The sequence below is a fragment of the Desmodus rotundus genome, chromosome 3 (assembly GCF_022682495.2).
Source record: "Desmodus rotundus isolate HL8 chromosome 3, HLdesRot8A.1, whole genome shotgun sequence".
Classification (NCBI taxonomy): domain Eukaryota; kingdom Metazoa; phylum Chordata; class Mammalia; order Chiroptera; family Phyllostomidae; genus Desmodus; species Desmodus rotundus.
The window spans coordinates 93,285,650-93,299,878 of record NC_071389.1 but is presented as its reverse complement, the minus strand read 5'-3'; the positions used below and the strand labels follow the sequence as shown (position 1 = coordinate 93,299,878).

The 14,229-nt window shown below is 36.1% G+C and overlaps 1 protein-coding gene across 9 annotated transcripts in view; it reads right to left on the bottom strand.

Annotated features, from left to right (window-relative positions):
* Window positions 1-490: 490 nt before the first annotated feature.
* Window positions 491-14,229, bottom strand: part of EXOC2 (exocyst complex component 2) — a 254,795-nt gene continuing 241,056 nt past the window's right edge. For 7 of the 9 annotated variants that reach the window (XM_045189117.2, XM_045189121.2, XM_045189119.2 and 4 more), the window contains 3 exons: window positions 6,864-6,925; window positions 4,599-4,658; window positions 491-1,263 (listed from right to left, as the gene is read on the bottom strand). In XM_045189117.2, coding sequence (XP_045045052.1) covers window positions 1,074-1,263; window positions 4,599-4,658; window positions 6,864-6,925 — 312 coding nt within the window. In that variant the 3' untranslated portion in view covers window positions 491-1,073. Of the gene's footprint in view, window positions 1,264-2,061; window positions 2,190-4,598; window positions 4,659-6,863; window positions 6,926-14,229 lie in introns of all 9 variants that reach the window. The other 2 variants (XM_045189122.2, XM_024552333.3) reach the window with 1 other exon arrangement.

The window sequence follows — 14,229 nt, the reverse complement described above, 5'->3', positions numbered from 1 at the left end:
TGACTTGTTGGAATAGTAGTTCTTGAACCACCTCATTTGGGTATGGGTTTTTTTATGTGCCTGCCCTCGATTCTCTGAGCCATCAAAGCCCTTTACCTGCTTCTATTTTGCTTACATTTTATTATCCTCTCATGTTCATGTGCTTCCGTGACCTTTGCCTCTAGAGGAGGGCCAGAAGAAAGCATATTCAGCTGGGAGGAAGACCCGGCTCTGGTTAAGTTAAGAAGGGATGAATACAGACAGCTCTTAGTCTGACACAGACCCTGCCCTTTCCAGCCTTGTGGTCTCTGAGAATTCACTAAATTCTAAGTCTCAACGACTTCATCTGTGAAATGAACATAATACCTTCTAGTTCATAATGTTTGCATAAGGCTGTTGGGAGTACTGAGATAGTTTAGTGCAGTGCCTAGCATACGGTAAGCCCCCTCTAGTAGAGAACTAGTAGAACACGTGGTAAGTGCTTTCTGACAATGATTAGACAAACATAAGGTAAATTGGAATTTAAGTATTTATTGTGAGTGTTAAATAGACCTATAAGAAGTTATATAACTAATAAAAATGTAGACATAAAGACTTAGGGAAAAAATGTCAACTAAATTACATCTATTGAAGACACAGTGTTTATTGGCTGAATGCTCTATACTAGATATTTAAAATAACACACATATTCAGAATTGGAGTTGTAAAATTTAATTTATAGTCATGTTAGCTACAATGGTTAACATGCTTAAGAGATAATATTTTGTATATTTCTTAATAAGCTTTATCAAGCACATTTATAAAAGAGTAATTACCAGTTACTGTGATTTCCCACCATGTATCAAATGAACAGACATAACACTGACTTATTTCAAATAATGGGTACTGTATACTGTACTCTAAAACTAGTTACATTAATAGATACTAATTTCAGCGCTAAAGAAAGGACATTCTGTGAAACCCGTAGAAAAAATTTAAAACCCTGACACATAGACTACAAATAGAGAATCAGATGCCCTGAGGGGCATCTTCGAGTCTTCAGAAAACACAGACTCAGCCAGAGCAGCCTTCTCTTAGCTACTGAGCAAGACACTTCAAAGGGTAAGAAGTGGTGAGAAAGGAAACTGCCAAGGGGAAGGAGCAAAGAGCGCTGGCCCCAGGGTCTGGGTTATTCTTAGGAGACAGTGAGTGAAGACTGCAGCTGTTCCAAACAACACCCACGGGGTATCCGAGTTCCACCACATGTAACAGAGGGGTCTCTTCAGGGACAGGCAACACACTGACCTGAGGTGACATATCAAATTAAGAGTGAATGAGACAAAATAAAATAAAATAAAATAAAGTAAAATAAAATAAAATAAAATCTACATTGAAAAGATGCTTAGCACTGTGAACAATAAAAATGCAAAGGTACCTCATGGATATCTGGACCACAAATAATCTACCTGAAATGTAATATTTTTCTTGTGAAGACTGCAAATTTTCTAGAATCTACTTGAATAGGAGAGTTAGAGCTATAGGTATGAAATACTGTTTTTCAGGACAGCTGAACAGCTTAGGAGAGTTAAAGCTCCAAAGACATCTACATATAACTTCTCAAATCTCTTCTATCATTCTGTTCCTATGTCTTGAAAGCTACTGATATTAAAATTTTAGTAAATAAGATGCTGAAAAGAATGCTTTAGTATACATCATATGCCATCTCAAAAATACTCCCTGAAGAGTAACTCTTCCTGTGGCATTCATCATGAAATATTTCGCTAAGGAAAAAAAATTATATATATATATTCAGTATTTGTTTTGTCATTTTTATTATATTAGGGTCCTGTATGACTTTAAAAATTTTATATATGAGGAGAATATCATATAAAATTTTAAAGTCATACAGGATCCTAATATAATAAAAATAACAAAACAAATACTGAAATATTGCTGCTTGGGCATTTCAAATAAGGGTACTTTCATTGAAATAAAACATATACCAACATCTTTCTACACTACTAATTCTGGAGAAAAAAAGAAATTGCAAACCTAATGCTTTGTATACAAGGGGAACACTTAAGAAAGTTCTAATTTTATTACTTGTTATTTTTGGGTGGCCCTAATTTGGAGGTACTTATGTCTTCATCATGGCTGAAGAAGTAGCTTGGAAGCAGGTGAGCTGTAAGTGCATGCTGCTCTTGAACTTGTTCAGCAGTTCTTCCAGTAACCTGTGGGGATCAGATATGGTTTGCAACCTGACATAATGAAGCTTGGAAAACATGCTGGGGAGCCAACTGTGTTACAGATACGTATTTATGTTTATATATAAAACATCTCCCTCCTTTTCCCTTCCTCAAAATTAGATTCCTCCCTCAAACAGATTGCTTGTACCTGTACATTTTAATTCACTTTTCAAAAATTTACATACACTGTAATGTACTCTTTTTGGCATATGGTTCTATGAATGTTGATAAATACATCTCAGCAGCCTAACAACTCCCATAATCAGGCTGAAGAATAGGTCCATCATCCTCCATATTCTCTCTTGTGGGGCCCCTTGCAGCACTTTCCCCTTTACTCCCACCCCTGGGAAACAATTTGTCTAATCTCTGTTTCTCTTATTTTATTTTTTAAACAAACATCGACAAGTGGTAAACTAAAGTGGTGAATTAAACACCAGAAGAATCAGGGCTACTTCTCATTCCACCGGGTAAATCATTCTACTACATACTTGATAACTTAACCTGTTTCCTTAACTAATCTGATATATCTATGTAATTTTAGGGCCAGAAAGGATCTTAGCTTCAACTGGTTCAGATGAAGAAACCAAGAAGGGGGCCTACTGGTATTGGGGCCAAGATATTATTGCATGGTTTAACAATGATCAATATTAGAACACTGTCCCAATAGCAGATCTAAACTCTAGACCCCATCCAGGACTATAGCAGGGTGGCTATTGTTCTTGATGCCCCCCAAAAGCACTAACTAGCCTTTGGGGCCATGTTCTTTATGTTATTAAAATAATAGTTTTAATCTTTTTCATATTTATTTTAAAGAAATGAACAGGGTTTAAAAATAATTCAGAGAGACCTTGAAAGTTAGTATGAGAAGTAGGAAAACAGCCAAGAACGTTGCAGGTGTGACACTGTTTGTACAGCCACGCACTTGCCCATTCAGGGACATACACAGGGACATACAAACAAAAGAAATGGTCTGCCACCCATTCTCCTGAGCCCAGTCCAAGTCTCCATATGACATCAGCCCAGTTCCATGTGTTTTCTCTGCCCTCCAAGTTTCCACACATTCATCTGTGCTAGATCACAGGGCCCACACTGAATTTTTCATGCAGTTTTAACAACACCATAAATATTGGGTTGGCCAAAAAGCTTGTTTAGTTTTTTCCATATGATGGCTCTAGTAATGCTTAGTTGTCTTTAACTTCATTTGACACAAGTCTGTTAGATTGTATGGTGACAGCTGTCACATCACTGTGCATTTTTAAAAAATTATCAAAATCAGTGAATTTTTGTGTGGCCATTTTAATATTGTAGATGGAAGAAAACATGCAACATTTTCAGCACAGTATGCTTTATTATTTCAAGAAAGTTGAAATGCAACTGAAACACAAAAATATTTGTACAGTGTATGGAGAAGGTGCTGTGACTGATCGAACGTGTAGAAAGTGGTTTGTGAAGTTTCTTGGTACTCTTGACATTTTGGCCAAATAATTCTTTGCTGTGGGGCTGTCTGATGCATTGGAAGATGTTTAGCAGCACCCCTGGCCTCTACACACTGGAAGCCAATAGCAAGACATAGCTGACATACTCGATATAATGCAAATCAAGAAGTTATTGGTGAAAATGAAAAATGTTTCTTCTATTTTACGGAGAAAAACTAAGTGGACTTTTTGGCCAACCCACTATTTGTTTATGGGCTGATCAGCCAAATGCAAAAGTTGGTGGACTTCAATACCTTGGTGAAGGAGCAAAGATCTATAATGTTTTCTCTAACTCAGCTGAGGGTAGGCTGGGCATTTATTAAATTTACCTGGCCTAGATTTAGGCTCAGGTCAGAATTTCTTGTTACATCAGTAGCAAAGTTTAAACTCAGACTGAGACAATCAATACAGTATTAGTGAAACACATGTAACTTTATTATATCATATTTACAAATCTTTCTTCATATTTAGTATTATATAGAGCACAAAATGTACACTGCTGAGCTACTCAAAGGAAAAAAAATCACTGAGCCCTGCATTTTACTATGTTGTCCTCTCTTTTACATTTCTCTAAGTATTATCTTAAAAATTTAGGACAATGATATAGTTTATTGAGTAAATCAAAATAAACTTTCTTGTGACATTTTCTATACTGGTCACTCTTGTGACATTCTCTATCTTAGCTGCTTAAGACAAGAAAAGAACCAATGTCTAAATTGTCATAAACATAGAAGAAAGGTTTTTCCTTATTCTGTCACTTGGAAGAGAAGCAAAGAACAGCTAGCATAATACATACTATTAAGGGATATTAAATACTTCTCTTCCTTAAATCCAAATTATTACTTATAAAAAGAGTACTTTTAGTTAATAAAATCTTGTTCAACACATCTGACTTCTGAGAATAGCATAGAGAACTTACTTTTTATCTGCTCCACTGGAAAGCTGAGGCAGGGCTTCCAAAGCCTGTTTAAAACTAGACCTGGAACACAAGTAGCAACATTTAAGTTGAAATATTTTATGTTTCTAAGTGAAATTAAGGGCATCATTAAAATTTTTTAAGCATATCTTAAATATTAAAAAAAACTAGTATAAACTAATGAAGCATGTAGAAAAAGCATGAGAAAAAGTGCAAAGCAATGGAAAAAGTAAAAGTGAGGGTATAGTTACCAAAGCCTTGGTAGGAGCAGGGTCAAAAAACTCATTTAAGAAATGAAATATAACTTGAAAAACGGAAGTAGGAACTAAATTTTATAAAAGAATGCTACTCATGATAGATGAAAGCTTAATGTAAATGTTAGTTTTTTAAAATTCTATTTTCAAAACAAGACTGAACTCTAGATAAAGCAAATAGTAAGAAAGAAAGGAAACTAAGTAGAAATACAATCTTGTGAAAGGTCACACAAGTGGGGACACAGAGTACTGATGTGTCCATGGCCTGATTTACAGCCAATGTCTTATTATAATAACTGAAGTTTTTATAGAATTTAGATATCATTATTTTTAAAATTTGTAGAATAATGGAGAGATGTATCCACATTTTAAAGTTCAATACTATTTCATTTCATGAAAAAGGAAAGTGAATTTTAAAACCACCAATTTGGTATGTTTAACTTGTTAATATAGAGAGTACCAGAAAAATTACTGAATCAAATGAAAAGCATTTAGGAGAGAATATTTGGTAATAACTTATACCATTCACTAAGAAACAGTTGACTAAGGTGAAAAAATAAATATAATTATGCATGACTTCAAAGTGGTCTTTGATTCTGTATTGTAAAACATTCTCATCAGTATACCATGAAATAACTCTTGACCAGGATTTCTCAGGCTAGGGGCAGGTATCCTAGCAACATATAGAGAGACTGCAAAGTCCCAATAGAGTCATGAAGCTACCCCGGGCACCGGGTCACTTCAGTTGTTGCTGGTGGGGGCAGGGTGTGGGTGCAGGGATATCTCATAACTTGTAGGCATGTTTTGCTCCCTTCCCAATAGGAAATTGGCTCTCCTCTTTCCTTCCTGATGTTGAGGAAAGTCTCTGCCATATCTCCACAATCATATTGTTTCTTGTAAACGTCTTCTCAATTAATCAAATGTGATGCTATTAGTCTTTATTTTTACATTATGACAATAATAACGAGGAGGAGGAGGAGGATACCTCCAACAGTTTAGAAGGTGACTTGACATATTTTCTCATTTAATTTCCCCAAAACTTTGCCTATAAAATATTATTATCTTTGTTTTATAAATGAGGAACTTAGGCTATGAAAGGCTACCTTAGTGAAAATAAATACACAAGGCATGCACACATCAAATATGGAAGGAGTGCTTTCTACAATCTGTTATTTAGCACTTTGTGCAGAAGAACAACCATTGGGAAAAGGTGTGCTTTAGTAACTAACATGGGAGCCACCTAGAAATGGTCAGCCTGATGAACAGGAATAAGAAGCTAACTTTGTTAGGAAAAAAATGTAAGAAGTCTTTCAGTTGTAATGATGGCAGTAAGAATGATGACATTAGCCATGTTATCAAAAGCTGGAAATGAATAACCATATTGCACAAAATATCCTTAAACAATTTGTATACTACTTGGCTTCTCACGCACATTATCAGTATAACCCAAAATGTCCTAGGTAATGTTGCCAGTGGAGTAAACAAGTTTGTAAAAGCAAGTAGTTAGTAGTTCTGTTTCAGTTCACCTACTGATATTTCAATGATAGGAAATCCTGACTTTCATTCAAAACAGCTAAAAATTATCAAATTTCCACTACAAAATTTTTCAGAGAAACCACAAGGTTTCCTCTGATAATTACAACACTTAAACAGTCCTTCAAAGTCTGCTATGAGTATACTATTTTCTCGATTCTTATTTTCTCCTTTAAAAAAAAAAGAATGCAACGTTCTGCTACATCAATTATGAGACTAAGATTATCTTACAGAATGAAAAACATAAAATTACATTATCTTTTCTTTGTATTATGCTATGAAGAACGAGTCTTAGGAGCCCATGACAATATAGATGTACATTTTTTAAATAAAAATTTGATCAATCAAGTTTAAACATTTACATACCACAAAATCATGAGCATTCTCTCTTCTCAGTTATCTTTACAAAAGATTTTATGCACGAGTCAGACCAGCTTTATTATTAATGAAGTACTCAGACCAAGAATATTTAGTATCTTACTTGCTTTCAGGAGTCAGATGAACAGCCACAGTGTCCCTCAAAGCACAGATTTCAAGCCTCGCCTAAAGATGAGAAAAGGACAAAATGACAGTAAGGGTTTGTGATGATTATTGAATAGAAATAGGGGGTGAGGGGAACAGCCTCCAGCCTGTTCACTGTGGGCACAGTGTTGACAGAACACTACAGGCACATGGTCACCTCCACCCCCATGTGATTATTAATTATGAACAAACTTGAAAACAGTCCAAAGAAATCGGCTGCGACCAAATTTCCTTTGACTGAAAATTAATTTACAGTCAAGTATGACTGTGCGAAGGCAGGCAGTTAGATATCTTGCTATAAAGGACAAAATACACAAGGATTTCCCAGCAATCTGTATTTACTATCTAACCAGTAATTTTTCTTTTAGTCTGCTTGTGAGAGGAAGGAAAGTCTGAAACACTGTCCCTGAACTATTCCCCTCCTCCACAGATTTAAGGAAGTGGGCTGGCTTACTTCCTTACACCTATGCACTTGTAAGCACACTGACTTTAACCTCAAAAGTTAGCTAAAAGTTAAGTTATAGATTCAGTGTAATGCCATTCAAATCACACATACCTTTAAAAAAGCAAAACAAAACAAAAATCAACAAGCTGATTCCAAATAGACAAAACAATCTTGAAAAAGAGTAACACAACTGGAGAAATTCACACTTCCTGATGTCAAAACTTACTATAAAGCTACAGTAACCAAGGCAATGTGACACTGTATATGGACAGACACAAAGGTCAACAGAATAGGACTGGGTATCCTTACATTTATGATCAATTGATTTTCAACATGGGTGCTGAGACTATTAAATGGGCAAAGAATAGTCTGGTAACAAATGATGCTGGGACAACTGGATATCCTCATGCAAAAGAATGAAATTATTGGGTCAGACAAAGAATTCACCTCTTTTTTTTTTCCATAAAATAAACATTTTTAAATTTTCACCAGTAACTTTTCTGATTCAGATATTCTGAGAACATTGGCTATCGGCAGCTATTAGCTTCCAGTGGGTAGTGGGGAGGGCTGCTGCTGAACATCTCCCAATGCATAAGCCAGCCTCACAGCAAAGAATTATTTGACCAAAATGTCAAGAGTACCAAGAAACTTCACAAACCACTTTTGATATGTTCAATCAGGCACAGTACCTTCTCCATACATTGCATAAACAGTTTTTTGTGTTTCAGTTGCATTTTTACCATTCTTGAAATAATAAAGCAAAACATGCCGAAAATGTTATGTATTTTCTTCTATCTTCAATACTAAAATGGCTACACAAAAGTTCACTGATTTTGATGTTTTTTTTTAAATGCACAGTGATGTGACAGCTGTCACCATACAATCTAACAAAATTGTTTCAAATGAAGTTAAAGACAACCAAGCACTACTAGAGCCATTGTGTGGAAAAAACTAAATGAACTATTTGGCCAACCCAACAGATCCCTTCCTTAACACAAAATTAACTCAAAATGGACCTAACTGTAAGAAATAAAACTATAAAATGCTTAGAATAAAACAAGAATAAATCTTCGGATGTTGGACTAGGCAAGCCTTCTTAGAAATGACATTGAAGTACAAGCAATGAAAGAAAAAATAGATAAATTGGACTTTATCAAAATTTAAAAAATTCTGTCCTCAAAAGAAAACCATCAATAAAATGAAAAGAATGAGATACCACTTCTCACACACGAGGACGGCTTAATCTGAAAGTCCAGGAGTAACATGTATTGACAAGGATGTAGAGGAACTGGAATCTTCATTCCAGTTCCATTCCAGTGTGGTAGAAAAGCGAAATGATATAGCTGCTTTGAAAACAGTCTGGTATCAGAGGGGGGCAGGGAGAGGGACAATGGGGGAAAATAGGGGAAGGGCCATCAAGGAACACATATAAAGAACATATGGACAAAGCCAAGTGAGTTCAAGGGTGGGAGAGGGGAGTGTGGGGGGGTGAAAATGGTGACAACTGTACTTGAACAACAAAAATAAGAAAGAAAAGAAAAGAAAAGAAAAGAAAAGAAAAGAAAAGAAAAGAAAAAGAAAGGAAAGAAAGGAAAGAAAGGAAAGAAAGGAAGGAAGGAAGGAAGAAAGAAAGTTCATTAAAAGAGAAACAGGTAACCATATGACCTAGCAATTCCACTCCTAGGTATATAAACAAAAGAAATGAAAACGTATGTCTATAAAATCTTGTAAATTAATGTTCACAGAGGCATTCTTTATATTAGCTAAAAGTGGAACAGCCCAAATACTCATCAAATAATGAATGGATAAATAAAGTGTGGTATATTCCTATCATGAAATATTATTATTCAGTCATAAAGAGAAATGATATGCTACAACATGAATGAACCTTTCAAACATTATGTTAAGTGAAAGAAACTAGTTTCAAAAAGCCATATTTATATGATTCTATTTATATGTAATTTTCAGAATATGCAAATCAGCAGATAGAAAACAGACTTGTGCTTGTCTAATGCTGGGATGAGGGGATGGAAGGAAAATGAGAAGTGATTGCTAATGGTCTGGAGTTTCTGGGGTGATGCAACGTTCTAAAATTGATTGTGGTGATGATTACACAACTCTGTGAACACAGTAAAAAATCACTGAATTGTATACTATTTTTATCTTGTGGATACATTGTATGGTATAGGAGTTTTATCAGCACAAAACTTTTATGACAGAGAAGCTAACCTAGAGCTTACACTTGTTTGCAAGCTTGAAGAAGTGTGACTTTACACAGATTGTTTTCCTCAGAGTAATAAAAAAGCCTCTGAAGAGAAAGCCCACATCCTCTACCTGTGACTCAGGTACCCACAGCGTGGGTGATGCTCAGGAGTCTATATGAAACAAATAGCTCTTATTCTCCAGGAATGCATAAAATGTAAAAAAATCATAAAAGACATGGCTAGTTCTTTAAATCAGACTTATTAGAAATTCTGTAACCAATCTAGATAACAGCTGATAAGATACAGTATATTCAGTGAAACTTTCCCGTTGGGAAAGCAATTGTTTGGTTTCATTTTTCAGTGCTTTAGAAGCCTGAAAAATAGTTGGTAACTAGAAAGCACATGTATGACAATTTACCTCTATTGTTTATATTCTAGTTTATGTTAAAAACATACCTACAAGGAAAACATCAAAGAGAAAAAAATAAAGTAGAACTTTAATTGAGTATTTTAGGATTAAATAAATCACCGCAAAACTAACCTTCATGTAGAAACTTTATTCAAACAAGGTGTATTAATTAACCTATGCATTATGCCAATTATAAAAGTTGTGGTTATTTATATAATATACAAAAAAAACTGTATGACGAAAAATATGCCAAAGGATCAGCTAAAATCACCAAACTGTCACTCGACTCCTCTCTCCTCTCTAAACTGGTTCTCAGGAAGGTTTTGAAAACTGATGCACTGGTCTTTAATGTAAATAATTACTAAAGATTATTAACCTGTAGTCTTTCTCAGAGTCATCTGTTCAAAAGAAGGATGTCAAAAACAGCCATTCTCAAGGGGAAAGGGTGAGGTAGAGCAGTTATACTCATTTGAACTTTTTCAAAATGGAAAAATGCCTGCCCAGTTCATAGGAAGTATCAAAACATTAGAGGTTGGAAAGGTCAAGGTGGCCAGTATTCTCCTGGATATGTGAACTGTAAGTCCTCACTTAATGTAATTGATAGGATCTTGGAATCTGTGACTAAACGAGAAATGGTATAGAATGAAACCAATTTTACCATAGGCTAATTAAGTTCTATGGCACATTTCTGGTCACAAAAACATCACCAAACTTCTAATTAAGGACTCCAAACGCTTCTAATATTAAACACTAAAATAACAGTGAGCTATACATACACTTAAGAAGATTAATAAAAACAAGTAAAATCATTATTTTCTAACTCACTCATTCCAGTTCAGGGCTGCAGGTGGCAGAAGCCCATCCTGGCAGCTGAGGGTGGAGGCTGGCCCCACCCTGGACAGCTACTTCTGTAACACGCACCTCACACATCTCACACTCTCACAGATGGGGCAATGTACGCACATGCACAGGTCTAGGGTGTGGGAGGAAACTGGAGTCCCAGAGAAAACCTTACAGACTTGGGGAAAATGTACAAACCCCAAACACCCAGGAATCAATTATTATGAAATGATATTGAATAAAACAATGTTATTTGTGGACCTGTGGTATATGGAAAAAGTTCTCCAGCTGATTCTAGTATTTCTTCCTAACCTCTTCCTGCTAACTTTGAGAGAAGTTTTGCCATCAGGTAAATAGGTTGCAGAGAAAATTTGCCTGGAGGAGAGATTTTTGTTATTGTATAATTTCAAAACTGCCTTGGTCAACTGTAGTTACTGCAACTTCCTTTTTATTAATTTTAGTACCACACCATTTATGCTACCTTTCTCCTGCAACAGAACTATTATAATAATGTCCTTTCAACTTTATATCTAAAATCTGATAAATCAAATTTTTAGAGAAAATTGGTGGCAACCAGAAATAGACCAGAAGTTTTTGTAACAGATTTGTCCTCAACCAAAATGCCAAATTAACAAGTGCTCTCCATTTCTTTTGCCCCCCAATATTTTTGTCTGAAAATTTTCAAATGTATAGAGACTGTGAAAGAATTTACAGTGAAAACCTGTAAACCAAGACTCTACTATGAACATTAACTGGCACTACCGTTTATCTATCCAATTACCAACCTATCACATTGTTTTGCTGTACTTTACCATGCATGATTAACTACAGTAGCCTGTTTCTTTTCTTTTTTTTTTTTAAAGATTTTATTTATTTATTTATTTTTAGAGAGAGGAAGAGAGGGAGAAAGGAGGGAGAGAAACATCAGTGTGTGAGAGATACACTGGTAAGTTGAGTCTTGCATGCCCCCAACTGGGGACCTGGCCTGCAGTCCAGGCATGTGCCCTGACTGGGAATCGATCAATACTCTTGATTTTTTGAGTTAAAATTTACATGCTACACAATGGACAAATCTTACAGTATACCATGTGATGAGTTCTGACTGATGCATACACCTGAGCAATGGAAAGCCATATCAAGGTACAGAACCACCCCCCACAGGACCCTTCCTACTTAATTTCAACTACCCAGAGGAAGGCACTTTCCTGAGATTTTTTCTTCCTACTAGAGAAGAAACCTATATGGTAATATGTGTGCTTCGGTGTGAGGATTCCTTTACTCAGCTGAACACTCCTGAGTTTCATTTAGGTCAGAGGTGTCAAACTCATTTTCACTGGGGGCCAGATCAGCCTCACGGTTGCCTTCAAAGGGTTGAATGTAATTTTAGGACTGTATAAATGTAACTACTCCTTAACAGTTAAGCGAGAGCTCAGCGCTGCCACCGGGTAGAAACAAGGTGCTGGGCCGGATAAAACAAGGTGGAGGGCTGGATTCGGCCCACAGGCCTTGTGTTTGCCACCTGTGATTGAGGTGGTACCAGTCGTTTATCCTCCTTAATGCTCAACAGTAGTTGGTTATATGAACATATTGCAGTTTCTTTATTCTGTTGATAAACACCTGGGCTGTTTCTAGGTTTTGGCTATTAAGAAGAAAATTTATGGGCATTCTTGGATGCTTTTTTCATAAACATATATTTTTAGTTCTCTTGGTTAAATACCTATGATTAGAATGGCTGGGTCATAGGGGATGTGTATGTTCAGTTTTCAAAGAAACTGCAAGAGTGTTTTCCAAAGTAGTTGTATGATTTACATGCCCAACAACGTGTGAGTGCTCCACCTGATGCTGCTGCTGACCACCTTTCACGTGCTGACTAGCCATTCTGACTCTTTCACAAATTCAATTATGTCTATGCTAGACCTTTTGATGTTGCCCCAAGGGTTCCTAGTGCTCTTACTTTTTTCCTAATCATTCCTTTTTATTTTTCTCATGTGGGATCTGCAAATTCAGTGACTTTTCATTTTGTCCTCTTCACTCAGCAGTTATTCTGATCTAGTAGATTGTAAAAAATATATATATGTTTTCTGTTTGAGAATTTCCATTTAGTTACTCCTTTGAGATTTATTTTTGGACTGAGATTTCCTATCTCTTCATTCATTTGAGCATAGTCTCCTTTCCATTACTGAACACAACTGCTTAAAATCCTTGTCTTTAAATTCCAACAACTAGGTCATCTCAAGATTGCTCTCACTTGCTTGTCTTTTCTACTAAAAATGGGTCATGTTTTCCTGTTTTGTTCTGTTTTTACATTTCTTATTTATTTTAATTTTTTAAAATATATTTATTGATTATGCTATTACAGTTGTCCCATTTCCCGCCACCCTCACTCCATCCTGCCCACTCCCTCCCTCCCACATTACCCCCCTATAGTTCATGTTCATGGGTCATACTTATAAGTTCTTTGGCTTCTACATTTCCTACACTATTCTTACCCTCCCCCTGTCTATTTTCCACCTATCATCTATGCTTATTCTCTGTACCTTTCCCCCCCTCTCCCTCTCCCACTCCCCTACTGACAACCCTCCATGTGATCTCCATCTCTATGGTTCTGTTCCTGTTCTAATTGTTTGCCTAGTTTGCTCTTGTTTTTGTTTTTGGTGTGGTTAATAATTGTGAGTTTGCTGTCATTTTTACTGTTCATATTTTTTATGTTCTTTTTCTTAGGTAACTCCCTTTAACATTTCATATAATAAGGGCTTGGTGATGATGAACTTCTTTAACTTGACCTTATCTGAGAAGCACTTTATCTGCCCTTCCATTCTAAATAATAGCTTTGCTGGATAGAGTAATCTTGGATGTAGGTCCTTGCCTTTCATGACTTGGAATACTTCTTGCCAGCCCTTTCTTGCCTGTAAGGTCTCTTTGGAGAAATCAGCTGACAGTCTTATGGGAACTCCTTTGTAGGTAACTGTCTCCTTTTCTCTTGCTATTTCTAAGATTGTCTCCTGTTTCATCTTGGCTAATGTAATTATGATGTGCCTTGGTGTGTTCCTCCATGGGTCCAGCTCCTTTGGGACTCTCTGAGCTTCCTGGACTTCCTGGAAGTCTATTTCCTTTGCCAGATGAGGGAAGTTCTCCTTCATTAATTGTTCAAATACGTTTTAAATTTCTTGCTCTTCCTCTTCTCTTTCTGGCACCCCTATAATTCGGATGCTGGAACGTTTCAAGATGTCCTAGAGGTTCCTAAGCCTCTCCTCATTTTTCCGAATTCTTGTTTCTTCATTCTTTTCTGGTTGGATGTTTCCTTCTTCCTTCTGGTCCACACCGTTGATTTGAATCCCAGTTTCCTTCCCATCACTATTGGTTCCCTGTACATTTTCCTTTGTTTCTCTTAGCATAGGCTTCATTTTTTCATCTGGTTTTCGAACAA